Source organism: Danio aesculapii, chromosome 1 (assembly GCF_903798145.1).
Source record: "Danio aesculapii chromosome 1, fDanAes4.1, whole genome shotgun sequence".
NCBI classification, from domain to species: domain Eukaryota; kingdom Metazoa; phylum Chordata; class Actinopteri; order Cypriniformes; family Danionidae; genus Danio; species Danio aesculapii.
In genome coordinates this window covers 2,982,832-2,998,376 of record NC_079435.1, presented here as the reverse complement: position 1 = coordinate 2,998,376, position 15,545 = coordinate 2,982,832, and the positions used below count along the sequence as shown (strand labels likewise).

Below are 15,545 nucleotides of genomic sequence, written 5' to 3'. Positions count from 1 at the left end.
CAATGCGCTGATATTGTTATTAGGGATGCAACCATTAGCCTATTTCACTTTTAACTACGCTTTAATTCGTCACAGTTAATTAATCTTAAAGGCTTCATGTGTCTCTGGCCCCTCATTTGGGATGCTTTTCATGAACAGGCCCCATGACAAACTAATTGAATATCCTTGAAATACAGGTTTGGACAAACACACTATGCACATTTTAGTCCTGTGAGACCATTGAATAAACAAATCTCCACATTAGACTTGCTGTGTTCTGTTTTACGTGTGCTACACAGTGTTCATAAATCCTTATTTTAATTCACAGAGAAGGAGAATTCAACATCGTCTCCCTGGATTTCAGAGCTGCTCTGTTTATTCATTAAATCATTCATTTTCATTCACCTTAGTCCCTTTATTCATCAGGGGTCGCCACTGCAGAATGAACCGCCAACTTATCAAGCATATGTTTTAAGCAGCGACTGCTCCTCCAGCTGCAACCCATGACTGGGAAACACCCAAACACTTTTGAAATGATGAATTAACACTCAATCTAGCAGTATTACTGGAATAGCTGCCATTTCAACATTTAGCATCAACAGCTCAAACACAGTAGACTTTAAGAAATTGGAAAGCTGCCATCTAAATATTGCTTTTATCTGTCAGAATAATACTACCCTCCATTTTTCATTACTTTTATTCAAAACTTAAAGATAAAATACAATCTTAGTGGACAACAACTGTCTTAAAACATCATTAACTTTAAAGAGTTTCATCTCAGGTATGTTTAGTTAAGAGGAGGGACAGATTAAACAGTGTTAACCACAGAAACTCTGTTACCGTAAGGAAGAAGAGTGTTTGTTAAAACAGTCAGTTTCTGTTGATCCGCTGCTCTTCAACACGGTAAGACAAACACACTGGTATTTGACTGATTATTAGTGTAGATGAAGCTCATATAACACATGATTTCTGACATGAGAAATATCTGGTGTTGATCTCAGTCATCAGTTGATTTCCACACACTGATGTTGTGCATTAATAATCTGCAGATGTGTAAAGATCTTCCTAACACTAAGAGCTGTTTAGGGTGATGTACATTTACTGTTGATGAGTGTAGAAGTGATGATTAATGCTGGATTCTAGATAGATTTGATGCTGATGTGGCTCAGAATGGCTCCTGCTCTTCATCTGATCTTTCTGCTCATCATTCACTGTGAGTCAATCTTACATTCACATTACTGCTTTATTTCTCCACATTTTCACACACTGCATTACATTCTGAGACGTTGACATTGTGACAAAAACAACACAACAGCAATGATAGCATTTTTGATGACAGTATCATTCCCGCTGCTTAAACATTGGCATGAAGTATGCCTTGAATTACCTGTTCTAACATGTAATAAGGTGGTTAAACAACTAATCATTAGTTCATAATAAGAAACATGTAGTATTCATGTTAGTAAATTGTTATTCATTATAAGCAGAGATGTATAAAGTACTAGAGAGTCAGACTTAAGTGAAGTACTCTATCAAAAAAAGTGACATGAGTAGAAGTAGAAGTGCTCTTTAAGCACTATACTTAAGTGGAAGTACTAAAGTATTCAACATTTTTAGTACTCAAGTATTGCAAATAATTAATTTCAAAATTTACTACTCAAATACTGAAAGTTAAAGTCCAAGTATTGTGTAATGTAGTCAATAAATAAAGCAGTCAAAAGACATCATATTGTTTTGTTTATTTTAAGTATCTTTTTTGGGGCACGTGATTAAGCAGAACGAAAAGAAACATGGCTTACGATACTGTTTTTCTCTCGCGCTTGAACTACTGATCTGACAGATTATAACAGCTTTAACACACACCTTTCAAAGTTGTGTTACAAAACACTCCGTAATCCACTCAAAACGCTAACGAAACCCATTTTCGGATTGCAAATTACCAATTGTAAATGCTGTAAATGGTTCTAAAGTTCTAAACATTCTACCGGAAAATGCTGGTCACTATGGCGCCCCCCATGCAGCAGCCAAGAAAAAGGTTTATAATTGTAACGAGGGGTGTGAATCTACGCTGGTCTCACGGTTTGGTTTGGTTCGGTTACAATTATCTGCCATCGATTCTGTTCAAGTCGATATCTCGGTGCATCTCAGTGCATTGATGCTTTCCATGCATAAATAGATTTTTTCTTCACAACACAAGAATTTTTTTTTATTAAAATCTATATAAAATCTAATATATTTATATATTATTTGTAATACAGTTTAGTTCTTTAATACAGTGGTTCTCAAACTGGGGGTCGCGACCCCTGCGGGGGTTGCAGAATAATTTCAAGGGGTCGCGAGAGTGATTTAAAAATTGTGTAATTTTCAGTGATTATAATAAATATTTTTCAGTATTACAAGTGAAAGCTAATATTTTCAGATATTTCAAAAGATATTACTGATTTATAAAGTATTTAGGACACATTCGGGCAGAATGCATCTTTGTACTTGGATCGCAGCGCTCAGGAACAGTTTAAAACTGTTGTCATGTCAACTTGCCGCAGTAAACAAAGCCTTCAACGCTTACCCCGCCTTCACGCTCTTCTTATTGGCCCACTTCTCTAAGAACTGAACATGAATGATTGGTTAAAATCAGCTGTCAATCACTCTTCAGATGACAGGAGCTACAACCGCGAAAATGTAAAGCGCTGAAGACGAGAGAATGAAAACAACACTGACAGATTTAGTCTTAGAAACACCCAAAGCTACAAATATTGGCACATTTGATTACTGATCTTGTGGTGAATGTTAATCCACCAGCTATACTTATTGAAGAGTGGATAAAAGACCTCCATTGGCTTCAAGTCTGCTATGAAAATAACTAGCATTCACTGTAAAGTTTGTGGGATATCTTTTGGGATATCCGTCCGTGATATCTTTTGGTCACTCAGTTATGTTATAAAAATGTATTTTCTTGTGATAACAGGATTTCATTGAGACATATTTTCCTCACGCATGCATATATATATTTTTTGCTTGTTAGTTTTGATTAGTGTTGATTTCAAATGCAATAAATCTGTTTATAAAACTTGTAGTAACAGTGCAATAATTGGTGGGAGCCACTAAATTTTGGCTGGTGCACCTACATTTTTAAAGTTAGAAGCACCAGTTCTACCAAGCAAAAATGTTAATTTCGAGCCCAGTAATGTATAGTAAATATAGTTAAAATATTGTGAACAGCTTAAAAAAGCTATTTTTTTGTTTGTATATGCTTTGGTAGTGGGGGGTCGCGAGTTCTTGACGATCTTACAATGGGGGTCACGGGTTTAAAAGTTTGAGAACCACTGCTTTAATACAGCAGTAAGATATATGAACTGTCCCTTAATTTGACCCGCTCAAAGAAACCACTCTTTCTGAATGTATCAAACAACACATGCACAGAAGACAGCAGGAGCATTTATAGCAAATAAACTCATGTAAATATTATCCCACTTGCTTTTTGAGCACTGATAGGTGAGGTCTTACACCTCTTTGATTGGTTATTGTATTCACCTGCTCACCTTTAATCAGGAATATTTCTGTTTCAGGGGTTTCTGCTGCTAGTTGGGGTGTGAATTTCAGTCCTTCCCAAATCTGTGCACTAAAGAACTCAACAATGACAATCAGATGCACTTTTACATACCCGTCTACTGGATATCAGATCAGGAAAGTGTTTTGGAACAAAGACCTTGTAAAAAATGGAATAGAGTTAGCAGATCTGTCTAATAACTCTGAATACAGTCAGAGGCTTCAGTATCTGGGAGATAAACAGCAGAACTGCACCGTCAGACTGAGTCATGTGACAAAGAAAGATGAAGGCCAGTATTATTTCAAATTCATTACTGATGTACCAGGAGGAAAGTGGCTTGGTTATCCAGGAGTGTTTCTCTCTGTCACAGGTGACTCTCCTGAGGTTTCTCTCTTCTTGTGGTCATCATGTAGAATAATAATCAGTGTATGAGAGCAGAACTAGATATAATGTGTGTGTTGTGTTCAGATCTTCAGCTGGAGTCTCCTGAGAGAGTGACAGAAGGAGATTCAGTCCGTCTGACATGTAAAAGCAGCTGTAAACTGACTGACACACCAACATTCATCTGGTACAAACACTCAGAGATATTGACTACAGGAACTAATGGAGACAAACTCCTCCTCAATCCAGTCAGAGGAGAAGATGCAGGCAGATATAGATGTGGTGTACTTGGACACACACTTGCATCACCTGACGTCTATCTCAATGTCACCTGTGAGTACAGATTTGTTTAGTTCTTTTTAAATGCTTCTGTAATTTATCCCCGATGAACATTCAATTCCATTCAGTTTTATTTCTCTGACACTTTTACAATGTCGATTGGGTCAAAGCAGCAACATAGAAGTTCTAGTGAATTGAAACTGTCAGTCCAGTGTTCAGAGTTGAAGTTCAGTTTGGTTTCATTTTCACTGCTGAGACACTGAAGAGCAAATCCATCGATGTGCAGCTCCACAAGTCAGTGGTGCGGAACAAACTTCACCAGCTGACAAAAGTGAAGGAAAAAACTTTGAGAGAAAACAGGCTCAGTTGGGCACGACCATATTTCCTCTGGCCAAATTTCTTGTACAGAGGTGCAGTCTTGGTGCCGGAGGCTGGAGAACGCTGGGCGTCCATCGTGAGTAGGTGAGCAAGCACACAGGATTAATGCAAAGACTCGTCTGTCACTGGCGCTCCACTCCTCCATGACCACCACAGCATCTGCTCAGGATACGGCCCGGTCCAGGAATATGGAGACCTCAGAATTAGACTTACATAGGCTATACCATGTAACTTATAATGACTTTAGGCAAGTGTTCCCGGCTCCGCTTGCCCTAAATAATGTGGACTAACAATCTTCATAGGATTTCAAAGCATTTGGGTTTTATGTGTATGCTAATGCAAAGAGATGTCTTTTAACTAACAGAGGGTGTCTGCCTTCCGAAATGTGCTATGAAGGCTGTTCCAGAGCTTACAGTGCATCCACAAAGTATTCATAGAGCTTAAATTTTTCCTAATTTTTTAAAGCCTTATTTCATAATGGATTAAATTAATTTATTTCTTTAACATTCTACACACAATCCCCTATAATAACAATGTGACAAAAGAGTTTTTGAAAATGTTGCAAATTTATTAAAAATAAAAAAGCTGTAAAATCACATGTACATCAGTATTCACAGTCTTTGGAATGAAGCTCTAAATTGAGCTCAGGTACATTCTGTTTCCACTGATAATTTCTGAGTGTTTCAGCAGCTTCATTGGAGTTCACCTGTGGTCTGTTCAGTTGATAGGACATGATCTGAAAAGGCAAACACTTGTCTATATAAGGGCCCAGGGTTGACAGTGCATGTCAAAGCACAAACCAAGCATGAAGACAAAGGAACGGTCCCAGGGTTGACGGTGCATGTCAGAGCACAAACCAAGCATGAAGACAAAGGAACTGTCTGTAGACCTTCGAGACAGGATTGTCTCGAGGCAAAAGGCTGGGAAAGGTTACAGAAAAAATTCTGCTGCTCTGAAAGTTCCTATAAGCACAGAGGCCTCCATCATCCGTAAGTGGAAGATGTTTGGAACCACCAGGACTCTTCCTAGAGCTGGCCAGCCATCTAAGCTGAGTGATCGGGGAAGAAGGGCATCTGAAGGACTCTCAAACCATAAGAAATTAAAATCTCTGCTCTGATGAGACTCAAATCGAACTCTTTGGAGTGAATGCCAGGCGTTACGTTTGGAGAAAGCCAGGCAGCGCTCATCACAAGGCTAATAGCATCCCTACAGTGAAGCATGGTGGTGGCAGCATCATGCAGTGGGGATGTTTTTTAGCAGCAGGAACTGGAAGACTAGTCAGGATAGAGGGGAAGATGAATGCAGCAATGTACAGAGACATCCTGAATGAGAACCTGCTTCAGAGTGCTCTTGACCTCAGACTGGGGCAACAGTTCATCTTCCAGCAGGACCATACCCAAAGCACACCGCCAAAATACCAAGTGAGTGGCTTCAGAACAACTCGGTGAATGTCCTTGAGTGGCCCAGCCAGAGCCCAGACCTAAATCCTATTGAGCAAAGGTTGTGAATACTGATTTACATGTGATTTTTCAGGTTTTTTATTTTTTATAAATTGGCAACAATTAAAAAAAAAAGAATTTTACATTGTTATTATGGGGTATTATGTGTAGAAGTTTGAGGAAATAAATGAATTTAATCCATTTTGGAATAAGGCTGTACCATAAAAATGTGGAAAAAGTGAAATGCTAATACTTTCTGGATGTACTGTAGGTGCCAGATATGGGAAAGATTGCCTACAGTTAATTTTGATAATCTGAGAAAAATCAAATATCCAGAATTATTTGAGCGTAGTGGACTTAAGGGGCTGGAGCTCCCTCAAATACTGGGGAGCTAAGCCATTCATGTATTTGTAGGTAGTTATTCAAATTTAAAAACGTATATGATATTTAATAGGGAGCCAATGCAATGATGAGAGAACTGGACTAATATGATCATATTTCTTTGTTCTAAAAAGCGCTTTGGCAGCTGCATCTTGAACCAGCTGAAGTTTGTTAATTAGGCCAACAGGGCAACCACCTAGTAACGCATTACAAAAGTCTAACTAAGAGGTCATGAAAGCATGAATAAGCTTTTCCGCATCAGACATTGATAGCATATGTCAAAGTTGGCAACATTTTTAAGATGAAAAAATGCAGTTTTACAGATGCTTGAAAATCACTCCCACATTTTTGACAGAAGATGAGGACTGAGCTAAGAATCCATCAAGCGTTAGACAATGTTCTAGGCTTTTGCGTGTGAGGTTTTTGTGTCCAATAAGCCAGACCTCAGTTTTATCTGAATTTAACAATAAGACGTTTTAAGGTATTCAATTTTCTAATATCAATCTGTTACTATCGTCAATTTGTACAAATTATCAGATTGAGAGAAGATATAAAGTTGTGTATCATCAGCGTAACAGTGGAAACTAACATGTTTTTTAATGATATCCCTCAATGGTCTCATATACCCTTGGTTTCACAAACAAGGTTTAAGGCTAGTCAAGATTAAATTGCATGTTTGAGCTGTCTCAACTCAAAATAACTTGCGGTGAGATGTCTTGAAATACGTCAGTGTCATTTTTTTGTTTCCAGATGCACACCAGTAATATTTTTCCTAAGGCCATTTTTATAAATGGGGCTTAAATAGCCTAATTTAACTAAGGCCTAGTCCTGGCCTAATCTAAGCCCTGTTTGTGAAACTGGGCCATAGAGTGTGAAAATGGACCAAGAACTGAGCCTTGTGGTACCCCACAGTGTACTTTTGATCTGTATGATGCCTCTTCATTAACTGATAACGTTCAGATAGATAAGACCTGAACCAGGCCAATGCATTTCCAGTAATACCAATATAATTTTCAAACCTATCAAGGAGAATATTATAATCCACGATTGGACGACAGGAGCAGGTCATTTGCAACTGTTAGGAGTGCTGTTTCTGTGCTATGAAATTCTCTAAATCCAGATTGGTTTCTTTGTAGGAAGGAACATAGTTGAGCAGATAGGACTTTTTCCTAGAGTTTATGATAGAAAAGCCAGGTTTGAAATGGGTCTATAACTTACTAATTCTTTGGGAATAAGCTGTTTTTTAAAATAAGAGGCTTAACGACAGCTAGCTTAAATGTTTTAGGCACATATCCTTAAAGTAAGGATGAATTCAAAATGTTAAGAAAATGTTCAGAAACTTCTGAAAACCGTTTTAATAATTTGGTCGATATAGGATCTGATATAGAAGTTGTTGATTTGGAGGAATTTATCAGTTTAGACAGTTCTTCCTTAATTATGTCTGTTGTAGATCCTCCAAAGAATGTCTCAGTGTCCATCAATGGATCTGCTGTAATAGTAAAGGGAGATTCAGTGAGTCTGATATGCAGCAGTGACTCAAACCCTCCTGCTCTGAACTTCAGCTGGATTAAAGAAGAAACATTTATAGGATCTGGAAGAATCTTCAGCATCTCCAAGATCAGCTCTGATGACAATGGAGAATACAAGTGTAGAGCCAGAAATGACCATGGAGAGAAATACTCTGATCCTCTGACTTTAGATGTCCAGTGTGAGTTTATGATGGTTCAGTTATTAAAAATGATAAATAAAGGATTTGATACAATTTTATTTTTAGGTTATTTGGGTTAATTATGTTATCTTTTATTCTTCTTCTTTTTTTAGATCCTCCCAGGAATGTCTCAATATCCGTGAGAAGATCTGCTGTAATAATGTCTGGAGATTCAGTGACTCTGAGCTGCAGCAGCGACTCAAACCCTCCTGCACAAATCAACTGGTTTAAAGGAACAAAGTATGTAGGATCTGGAAGAATCTTCAACATCTCCAAGATCAGCTCTGATGACAATGGAGAATACAAGTGTAGAGCCAAAAATGACCATGGAGTGAAATACTCTGATCCTGTGACTTTAGATGTGCAGTGTAAGTTTTATGATCATTTGTACAGATCATTGTTTAAAATAATAAATGACTATAATAATTATGTATAATATGTACATTTGGTTTGTTTCAGACCCACCCAGGAACGTCTCAGTGTCCATCCATGGATCTGCTGTAATAATGGCTGGAGATTCCGTGACTCTGAGCTGCATCAGCGACTCAAACCCTCCTGCAGAAATCAGCTGGTTTATAGGAGAAACATCTGTAGGATCTGGAAGAATCTTCAACATCTCCAAGATCAGCTCTGATGACAGTGGAGAATACAAGTGTAGAGCCAGAAATGATCATGGAGAGGAATACTCTGATCCTGTGACTTTAGATGTCCAGTGTGAGTTTATGATGGTTCAGTAACTGATTCATTAAATCCTTTAAATATGGACTTTAATGCCATGTTTGATGTGATTTATTGATATGTGTGTTTTTCTGTTTCAGATCCACCCAGGAACATCTCGGTGTCCATCAGTGGATCTGCTGTAATAATGTCTGGAGATTCAGTGACTCTAAACTGCAGCAGTGTCTCAAACCCTCCTGCAGAAATTAACTGGTTTAAAGGAGAAACATCTGTAGGATCTGGAAGAATCTTCAGCATCTCCAAGATCAGCTCTGATGACAGTGGAGAATACAAGTGTAGAGCCAAAAATGAACATGGAGTGAAATACTCTGATCCTGTGACTTTAGATGTCCAGTGTGAGTTTTATGATAATTTTTACAGATCATTGTTTAAAATAATACATGACTATAATAATTACGTATAATAAGTACATTTGGTCTGTTTCAGACCCACCCAGGAACGTCTCAGTGTCCATCCATGGATCTGCTGTAATAATGGCTGGAGATTCAGTGACTCTGAACTGCATCAGCGACTCAAACCCTCCTGCAGAAATCAGCTGGTTTAAAGGAGAAACATCTGTAGGATCTGGAAGAATCTTCAACACCTCCACAATCAGCTCTGATGACAGTGGAGAATACAAGTGTAGAGCCAGAAATAAACATGGAGAGGAATACTCTCTTCCTGTGACTTTAGATGTGCAGTGTGAGTTTATGAATGTTCAGCTATTAAAATTTACAAAGACAGTATTTGATTCACTTAATTTTTTGGTTATTTGGGTTAATTAAATATGTTATTTTTAGATCCCCCCAGAAATGTCTCAATGTCCATCAGTGGATCTGCTGTAATAATGTCTGGAGACTCTGTGACTCTGAACTGCAGCAGTGACTCAAACCCTCCTGCAGAGATCAGCTGGTTTAAAGAAGAAACATCTGTAGGATCTGGAAGAATCTTCAACATCTCCAAGATCAGCTCTGATGACAGTGGAGAATACAAGTGTAGAGCCAGAAATGAACATGGAGAGGAATACTCTGATCCTGTGACTTTAGATGTGCAGTGTGAGTAAATGATGGTTCAGTAACTGATATATTAAATCCTTTAAATCTGGAATTCAATGCCATGTTTGTTGCGACTGTTATTAATATGAGTGTTTTTTTTTTTCTGTTACAGACCCACATAGGAATGTATCAGTGTCCGTCAGTGGATCTGCTGTAATAAAAGAGGGAGATTCAGTGACTCTGAGCTGCAATAGCGACTTAAACCCTCCTGCAGAAATCAACTGGTTTAAAGGAGAAATATTTGTAGGAACTGGAAGAAACTTCAACATCTCAAATATCAGCTCTGGTGACAGTGGAGAATACAAGTGTAGAGTCAGAAATGAACATGGAGAGAAATTCTCTGATCCTGTGACTTTAGATGTCCAGTGTGAGTTTATGATGGTTCAGCTACTGATATATCACCTCTTATATATGTAAACTGTGACATATTTATTTGAGTGCTAATTATATCATTACTTTTCTGTTTCAGATCCTCCCAGGAACGTCTCAGTGTCAGTCACTGATTCTGGTCAGCTTTGGTTTGATTCAGTGAGTCTGATGTGCATCAGTGACGCAAACCCTCCTGCTCTGAATTTCAGCTGGTTTAAGGAGAATCAAAGCTCAGCTGTTGGATCTGGACAGAGTTTCAGTGCAGTACAGAGTGGACGCTTCTACTGTGAGGCTCACAATCCACATGGAGCTCAGAGATCAGACGCCGTCACTGTCACTGGTGAAGCTTTTATCATCACACTCCTGTAACTTCATCAGTCTGGAGAGTTAATCATGATCTGCTTCATCTTTCAGTTCATCAAGGCGCTGGGAGAAACATTACTGTGATCATAGTGACATCTGCAGGATTAATAATCATCATTATTTTGTTTGCAATGTGAGCTTAATAAAAACCTGCACACCATTTAAAACTCCAGTAGTAACTTGTCACAATACTGTATTTACCTTAGATTCTTTACAATAATTTGTCATCTTTCTTCTGACAGGCTTTGTAAATGGAAGAGCAGAAGATCTGCATTGAAAGAGTCTGCGGTGAGATTATATAAATTATTTACAGTGTTTTCCTGTATGTACATTGATATTAAGAGTGTACAGTAAAAATTGATTTACATTGAGTTCCTTAAACATTAATGCAGTTCAGCCTGGTTTGGGTATCATTTTCATGTCCTTTGCTGCTTTGTTTAAATCGCAAACCATCTGTGCACCCACAGTGCTGGTTTGAAAAGGAGGTGTGTTAAGGCAAATTTTTGATGTGTTGCTATTTTGAGGCAAATAACCATTGACCAACTAAAAGATACTCTAAAATTAATGGCGCAGTTTTTTTTTAATTTCAAGACTTCACACTTAGATATTGCTTGATAAAAGTAGCAGGTTTGGCATGCTGTCCCGGGAGAGAACCCTGAGCTCAGAGATAGAAAAGCCCAGGGCTCCCGCCTGGTCAATGAGCATATAAGGGGGTACGAGATCAGGTAGTTCTTGAGAGCTCCTTAAAATGCATAATGACTTGGGACAGCAGCCGTGTATTTGAAGAAACACCCCAAAATGCTAGAAATGCTATAGCCAGCTGCTGGATATAATGATTGGGAAAGGAAAAAGTAAAGAGGGAGTGGGAGCAAACGGTGACACAGACTACTGCGGGAGCCTAAGCATAGTTGGCGTGGGGGACCATTGAAGACTCCTGCGGGAGTCGAGGCTCAGGGTGACCCCAGTGGGAGTCAGAGCTGTAGGGTGGGCGGGATCCTGCTGGAGTCAGGGAAAAGGGAAGGGATGATGAGGACTCTGGCTGGATAGGAAGGTGAACAGGGGCTAGGGAGGGGGTTTTGACTCCTGGAGAGTCAATAGCTTGAGGACCACTCCTGACAGAGATAGAGCTGGGAAGTGGCGGCACTATATACATATATATCGATATGAAGAGTCCTGCGGGATTTGAAGCTCAGGGGCACTCCTGCGGTAGTTAAAGCTATATATGCAGTCTTCAGCTGGAATCGGAGACCAGGAAGGGGAGGTGAAGACCCCAGCTGAAGGGTGAGTGGCAGTTGGGCGATGACTCCTGTCGGAGTCAGATGCTTGAGGACTGCTCCTGCGGGAGCTAGAGCTTGGGAGTGACGTCACTATATATAAATATATAATTATATATGTGGGTGGTGAGATGACTCCTGCGGGAGTCAGAGCCATGTGGGGGGGGTGGGGTCCAGCGGGAGTCTGGGTCAAAGGAGGGGGATGGGAGGCTTGAAGGGTGGGTTTCTTTGGTTATTATCTTTTCTATGGTTGTTGACAGAGAGTTTGGCTTTATTGAAATGGCTCAGATGCCAGCGTTTGAGAGATTCTGACAGAGTTCGTGGACTATAAGCTTGCTGGAGATTGGGTTGAAGGTATGCGTAGGATGAAGGAGAGGAAAATCTTTTGACGTCGTTGTGGTTTAATTGTAAAATAGGGCTTTACTTGTAGTCTTGGCAGGGCTGGGTGGTGCTGAGCTTCGGCTGGATTTCTTGTGGAGAGCGGGGCACTTGCCGAGTTTGTTGTTTATCAGTTTTTTTTTCCAAATGATAGGTTTGGTGGTGCGATGCTGTAAGAAGCTTTAAAGCTGGAGCATTTTAAAAAATTTTTTTAGTGGGAGCAATTTTCAAAAAACAAAGATAGCATAATGCTAGTCGGGCTATTTATAGTGAGATTGGAATGATCCGATTGGCTTACTAATGATTTCAGATAAGAGACCAGCTGTGATCAATCATATCACAGGTCCAAAATGTGCATACATGTTGCTTATCACACACACAGGGATGCACAGCAGCACACAAACATCCTTGAATGTGAAAAATGAAAGGATTAAAATGTAAAAATGTATTATTGTTTACATAAATATAAAATTGGGACCGCACGGTGGCTCAGTGGTTAGCACTGTATGGAGTTTGCATGTTCTCCCTTTCATTGGCTTGGGTTTTCTCTGGGTGCTCCCGTATTGTACTACCCGTAGTTTATGAGTGTGTGTCTTTGAGAATGTGAGTGTATGAGTGTTTCCCAGTACTGGGTTGCAGCTGGAAGGACATCCACTGCGTAAAACATATGTTGCAATAGTTAGAATTAATTTTGCTGTGGTGACCCCAGATAAATAAATGGCTAATATCAAGGAAAATGAATGAATAAATATAAAACCTGCTACCTCCTACCACATCTACGTTACCTCAGGGGGCTTTGGTGAATCTGTCTCATTCTGTAGATGTTCTTTAACATTGAGCACCAGCAGATCTGCTTCCTCTCTAGTGAAGAGCTCAGATTTTCTGCTTACAAAGTCCGCCAGTGAAAATAACAAATCCATCATGGTGCGACTGCAGCTTGCTCTTAAAGGGAATAAACCCTCTCAGCAGCAGTTTGATTATTGGATGAGCCTCGTCAAAGGGTTTAATGTGGTTGAGCTTCAGTCTTTCTTCATCTTATTGTTTGTTCAGATCAACAAGAAGAGGCTGCAGTGAGAGGCGGAGCCAGAATTAAATAATCCTGAGCGGTGTGGGCGGAGCCACAGGTGATTGACAGCGATCATTGGTGATGAGTCACTGAATTGCTTCATAGTCTTAAGGTGTTTAATATTTTCGGTGTTCTGTGTTCATGTTTCTCCTCTAAGTGTTCTGTATTATTAGTGACAGTCTTAAGATTATTTAGGTTGTACTGCTACTGATGTTTATGTGGCTTTATCTTGTGTTGAGCTTGAAGTTAAACGAATGTGTTCTCTTGTTTTTTCTGTAAAGAGTGACAGTGATTTAAACACCTCTGGTCATGATTTTATTCTGAATGGTGTTGTAAGGGTTCATCTATTAGTCCTATGACCGAACTAACAGTATGGGTGAAGGTTAAATTTAATCTGACTCCAATCCTGATCACCTTATAGGTTGTGATTTGCTCTAATTTAGATTGATTAACCTAATAAATCCTTATTTTCAGTTAATGGTTCATCGTTTACCTGAAGTCGCTTAGAGTCAGTATGCTGGTCAGTTTCATATGCTCACGGACACATCCTCGCTGTTTCTGGTTCTTAGATAAAAGGATATAACTGTAAATGAATTTCCTTTAAGTAATAATTGGCCACCCTTTGCTTGCTCATACTTAAAGAAAGTTTGATTTAGCCACTAGATCATATCATACTAAGTCAGTGATTGTCAGAAATCAACAGGTCTCTAATACTGTGCCTATGCTCAATCCATTGAGTCGGAATATATGACCAATCCTGGTCGTAGGCTGCGGAAACATCAGCCTAAACAATCTACATCTTCAGCATCTCCAAGATCAATTTTTGATTTATATGTCAGTCAAAGATTTTCTATTCCAATTCACATAATTAAACAAAATAAGCCAGTCAAGATTGTACAACATCAATTACTCAAAGATACATTTAAGAGTTAGAGATTGATACCTGACCGTGTAGAAGAACGTTGCAGCATATAAGTCTTAACACACTGCAACGGGGTATCCTGGCTACAGAATCCCACAGACACTTCTGTACATCTCACTTAAATACTCAAATCATCATAAATTAAAGACATTACAAGCTTCACCAAGACTCTTGCCTGCTCATGAGTTGATGTAAAGACCATTTTCCCTGGAGTGGAGCATCTGGCAAAGATCTTATCAAAGTCAAAACCCAAATTAACTAAAATAAGAGAGATTGTAAAATATTACAGTGAAATTAGGACCACTTTACCAATCACACAGAGACATTTAAAAGGACACCAAACATGAATATAGAGCCACAAGATACACTACATTAAAAACGTAGACATCCTGTGTGGAGCTGCTCTGGTGGAGAAGGTAAAGTCCAGGGCAAAGAGGGGGGCACAGAATGCATGATCGAGACAACCTGAACAACTGGTTTCCTAGCTGATCTTCTTCTTAGATTAGAAAAATTATTGTTTTAGTGCTTGTCCATTCTCATGGTCTTGTCTCGTGTGGAGTTCTATAACAGTTCTCAGAGTTTAATATTATAGAGAGATATAGCCATCCTTACAGTGTGTAATGTGTATCTCTGTAATTTATTGTAACCAGTAGTCATTTTACCATGCTAATAAAGCCACCTGAGTATGAATAATTGATGTTGTCGGCCTCCTGACATTCACACGGTAATTAAACTGTTAAACTCCTCTGAGATTCTGCATGTGAAAGTCATATTTAAAGTGCTTCTTTTATACATTATTCTGCACATTAGTAAATACACTGATCAGCCAATGCCTTCACTGCTGGACTGAAGACTCCACCCCCTTTCTTTCACATGACACAAATGAAGTCCTGTAAGTTGTGCAAAGCCTGAATCTACCAGCAGAGGTCTCTATCTCCTGCTGCTGATACTGTAGAAACACTGATGTGCATCAACTGAAGATCAACTTTTATCCTTTTATTTCTGCAGAAATGCCAATAAGTGTGAAATAGACTTAAGTAAATGAAATTAACTTAAGTAAAACACATTAAGTAAAAACACATTCGTCTTCAGTAACTGGAAGGGATAATTTTGCTGATGGAGTAACACTGATAGTTTTGCAACTGTGTTTAAAAACCGTATTAGCCACAGAAAGTCTGTCATTTTAAAGAAGTTCCTCTCTTTACACACTCAGTCCATCAGTCGCTGTTGATCCGCTGCTCTTCAACACGGTAAGACAAACACACTGGTATTTGACTGATTATTAGTGTAGATGAAGCTCATATAACAC

General features: G+C 39.0%; 2 protein-coding genes across 2 annotated transcripts; both read left to right on the top strand.

Moving 5' to 3' along the window:
• The first annotated feature begins 3,842 nt into the window (after positions 1–3,842).
• LOC130221525 (B-cell receptor CD22-like) lies at positions 3,843–8,829 on the top strand. The gene is made up of 5 exons (XM_056454088.1): positions 3,843–3,896; positions 4,003–4,240; positions 7,835–8,092; positions 8,206–8,460; positions 8,552–8,829. The coding sequence occupies exons 1-5, from the start codon at positions 3,843–3,845 to the stop codon at positions 8,827–8,829; spliced, it is 1,083 nt and encodes a 360-aa protein (XP_056310063.1).
• Positions 8,830–8,916: 87 nt separating this feature from the next.
• On the top strand, positions 8,917–14,908 carry LOC130230114 (B-cell receptor CD22-like). The gene is made up of 8 exons (XM_056459092.1): positions 8,917–9,165; positions 9,257–9,511; positions 9,610–9,864; positions 9,977–10,231; positions 10,334–10,573; positions 10,648–10,729; positions 10,839–10,884; positions 13,299–14,908. The coding sequence occupies exons 1-8, from the start codon at positions 8,958–8,960 to the stop codon at positions 13,320–13,322; spliced, it is 1,365 nt and encodes a 454-aa protein (XP_056315067.1). The 5' UTR covers positions 8,917–8,957; the 3' UTR covers positions 13,323–14,908.
• Positions 14,909–15,545: the final 637 nt, after the last annotated feature.